The sequence below is a fragment of the Myotis lucifugus genome, unplaced genomic scaffold (genome assembly GCF_000147115.1).
Source record: "Myotis lucifugus unplaced genomic scaffold, Myoluc2.0 scaffold_583, whole genome shotgun sequence".
NCBI classification, from domain to species: domain Eukaryota; kingdom Metazoa; phylum Chordata; class Mammalia; order Chiroptera; family Vespertilionidae; genus Myotis; species Myotis lucifugus.
In genome coordinates this window covers 352,945-356,806 of record NW_005871631.1, presented here as the reverse complement: position 1 = coordinate 356,806, position 3,862 = coordinate 352,945, and the positions used below count along the sequence as shown (strand labels likewise).

The following is a 3,862-nucleotide window of genomic DNA, read 5'->3' as shown; positions in this document are numbered from 1 at the left end:
CACACACACACACATATATATACATACACACACACACACACACACATATATATACACACATATATATAAAAGCAAGAGTATGTATGTATATATATTTTAAGTGGCATTGGGGAAAAAATTGCACGTATATCTAATCAAACCTTCAGATCTTATAGCAAATATGGGGGATAGAGGAACATACCACATGTCACCACGGGAAAGCAAACAGGCAAATGCAGAAGAATGTGAGACACTGCTCAGGACAAATGACCCATTTTTTCCCTATTGTCATTACATGAAAGGCAAAGGGGGCCTGTCATAGACCAAAAGAGACCCAAGAAACACAACTGACTGCCTTAAATGGATCTTTGGGTTTTACAGAAACAACTGTAAAAAAGACAATGTAGGGACAAACACGGGGATTTGACTACAGACTGGCCATGTTTTGATATTAAGTAATTATTGCTGCTTTTGTTGGAAATGATTGTGGGCATGAAGGTTATATATTTTTTATTTTGGTTAATCCTCACCTGAGGATATTTCTTCCATTGATTTTTTAAAGAGAGAATGGAAGGGAGGGGAAGAGAGAAACATCAATGCGAGAGAGACACATCGACCAGTCAACTCCCACAGGAGCCTCAACTCCTGACCCCCAATTCCCGACCTGGTTGGGGATTGAGCCTGCAACTAAGGCAATTGCCCTTGACTAGAATCAAACCCAGGACCCCTCAGTCCGAGGGCTGACACTCTATCAGTTGAGCCAAACCGGCTAAGGCAGCTGGTGAAATCTTGAGAGCAGAGGAAGAAAAACACTTAATAACCAGAAGATGGAAGAATAAGATATACAGGGTGTGGCAAAAGTAGGCTTACAGCTGTTCATATGGAAAATAATACAATAATTAATAACACAAGAATAAACTCCATGTTTCATGAACTCACAGCTGTAAACCTACTTTTGCCCAGCCCTGTATATAAATAACTGAGTGTTTCATCAGGAGGGAGAAGGGGTTGCTACTTTGTAAGGAGGAGAGAAATGTGGCCATTACCGGAGGATTACAGGATGGGGATTAGGGATACAGATGCTTCGTGATAGGGATCAGATGGAACACAGATGGGTGAAAGATGATACTTTATAAGTAGGATATATAATTATTCAGTCAACAAATCTGCATTGTTCCTGCCCCTGGGGACAGAGGTGGGGACAAAACCAATGAGCACTATGCAGAAAAATAAGGCAGGTTCAAAGGGCACAGCGTGGGAGAATAAATTTGTTGGGAGGGGATCAGAGAAGGCATGTCTGAAAAGGTGACAACTGAACAAAGACTTGAATGAAGTATATGGATCTTTTTCCCTCCTGCCCCCGAAAGCTCTCTACATCAGAAGTTGGTAGATTTTTCTATAAAAGACCAGACAGTTTGCTGACCCCTACTATACAAGAAAATATCAGTATGGCTTCTTGTACATATTTCATTATAAGTGGTACATCCTAATAAGTAAGAATCATTGATAACAATAATAATGAAAGTATTACTCTTTGCCAGGCCCTCGTTGTTTGTATGTTTACTTGTCTACTGATTGTCTTCCCCAGGGAACTGAGAGCTCCTGCCACTGTTATGTGCATAGAGGCCAGTGGCTAACTATCAGCTAAATGAATGAAGAGGCAATCAGGTAAGTTCTGTTATCGCCCCCATTTCACAGGTAGGGAAACTGAGGTTCATAGAAGTGAAGTGACTTATCCAAGGTCACACAGTCAGCAAATGGCAGGACTGGGATTTGAATCCAGATTTCTGTGGCTCCTAAGGTAAGTAGTAATGGAATGATTTGTAGTTAAAATGCAGGGCATTCTGAACCAATGATGGAGCATCTTTGTAGTTAGGATAGAAGGGGGAGGGAGCTGCTAGATAAGTGCCAGGGTATTTTCCTCATTTTATAGGTTAGGAAACTAAAGCTCAGACAAGATTAAGAACCTTGTTTAGCCCAGCCAGTGTGGCTCAGTGGTTGAGCATCAACCCATGAACCAAGAGTTCACAGTTGATTCCAGGCCAGTACACACGCCCAGGTTGTGGGCTCAATCCCCAGTAGGGGGTGTGCAGGAGGCAGCCAACCAATGATTCTATCTCTCTATCCCTCTCCCTTCCTCTCTCTCTAAAAAGCAATAAAAACATATTTTTTAAAAATAAAGAATAAAAGCTTGGCTGGTGTTTCTCAGTGGTTGAGTGTCGACCTATGAACCAGGAGGTCATGGTTTGATTCCCAGTCAGGGCACATGCCTGGGTTGTGGGCTGAATCCCAGTGGGGGGCATGCAGGAGGCAGCTGATCAATGATTCTCTTCCTCTCCCTTCCTCTCTGAAATCAATCCTACATAATAAAAGGGTAATATGCAAATAGACCAAACAGAGACAACTGGTTGTGCAGGAGCTGCCCCCTGGTGGTCAGTGCACTCCCACCGCTCAGCCAGAAGCCGGATGGTGGGCGGGCGAGGGGAGCAGCCCGCCTCCCCATCAGCGCTAAGGATGTCCAGGGATGTCCAACTGTGGCTTAGGCCTGCTCCTGGGCCTAAGGGGTCAGTTGGACATCCCCTGAGGGCTCCAGGACTGCGAAAGGGGGCGGGCCGGGCTAAAGGAGCCCTCCCCCCGCCCCCGCCCAAGTGCATGAATGTTGTGCACTGGGCCTCTAGTAAAAATATATTCTTTAAACAAAGAAAAAGAACCTTGCCTAAGATCTGTAGCTCCCTGAGGGGAGGAGCCCCCTGGGGGAGGTATGAATCAGGAAAGGCCTACTCTGCTCAGGACACTATCCTTGCCCCAAACCCCTCACCTGCCGAAGCCTGGGGCTGCTCCTCCTCTTCCTGCTCTTGCTCAGCCTCCTCCAGGAAGTCTCTCAGCAGCTTCTCTGCTTCCAGGGCCTCAGCCCCCAGTGGGGCAGCCCAGCCCAGAAAGGTTCGGACTCTGCCCAGGTCTGAGTGGGCAGGGGGGTCCCAGAAGTCCTGAGGGTGGTCCCGCAGCCAGGAGCCCAGCACAGACACCACAGCCCTGGCCAGAGGGGCAAGGCCTCAGAGGCCAGCTGGGAGCTCTGCAGCCCCCACACCTCAGATCCGTCCTTTGACCTCTAGGACCTTCCACAGCTACCCATGTGGGAAACCAACCTCAGGTTCTTGTTGAAGCTCAGATCTTGTCCCTCTGTCTTCTTGATCTCTACCCTGGAAGGAGCCCCCCAGTCAGGTGAAGAAGGGTGTCGGGAAGAGGGGGGATGCTTAGGAGAAGGGTTCTGAGGTGGGGGGATTTCCTGATTCTAAACCCGAGGGAGGGCCCAGTGAGGGTCTGGGGTGGGAACGTGGAGGTTTCGCCATTGGTACTGACCAGGGCGGCAGGGGCGGCGGAGGTGGTGGCAGGAGAAGGCCCAAAACCCGAGCGGTGGGCACGAAGGCCTGGTGGGTGGCCAGGAAGGCAGGGACGAAGCCCGGGTCCTGCTCACAGTCCACAGACACCAGCTCCCGCACCAGCCGCTCCAGGTGCGCCGCCCTCAACATCCGCACCTTGCTGGTGCGGTAATGGAGGAAGGTGCTGGCATGGCGGCCGGGGGCCTGCGAGGCAGAGGGGTGATGATGCCTCAGAGGAGCGGCCCCTGGAGCACCCCTTTTCCAGCCACACCCGTTGCTAGCAGCTTTCTTGCATCTGACCCCGCCCACTCCTCGGAATCTGGCCCCTAGAGTTACCCTGCACCTCGTACAAATGAGCTGGACACCGCTGGCCGCCCGGGCCCTGGCCGCTGCTCCGCCCCTAGGTTGCTCTCAGCTCTCCAGCTCCGCTTCACTGGGCGCCGTTTTACAATAACCAACGCCCCAGGCTAATTTGCATTAGCTGAATCCTAGAGACCAACCCT

General features: G+C 49.9%; 1 protein-coding gene across 1 annotated transcript in view; it reads right to left on the bottom strand.

Moving 5' to 3' along the window:
- The window catches only part of RGL3 (ral guanine nucleotide dissociation stimulator like 3), a 14,878-nt gene extending 11,041 nt beyond the window's left edge, over nt 1-3,837 (bottom strand). Inside the window, 4 exon segments of the mRNA XM_014446871.2 lie at nt 2,798-3,012; nt 3,126-3,179; nt 3,340-3,588; nt 3,809-3,837. Of these exon segments, the coding sequence (XP_014302357.2) occupies nt 2,798-3,012; nt 3,126-3,179; nt 3,340-3,588; nt 3,809-3,837 (547 nt within the window).
- Nucleotides 3,838-3,862: the final 25 nt, after the last annotated feature.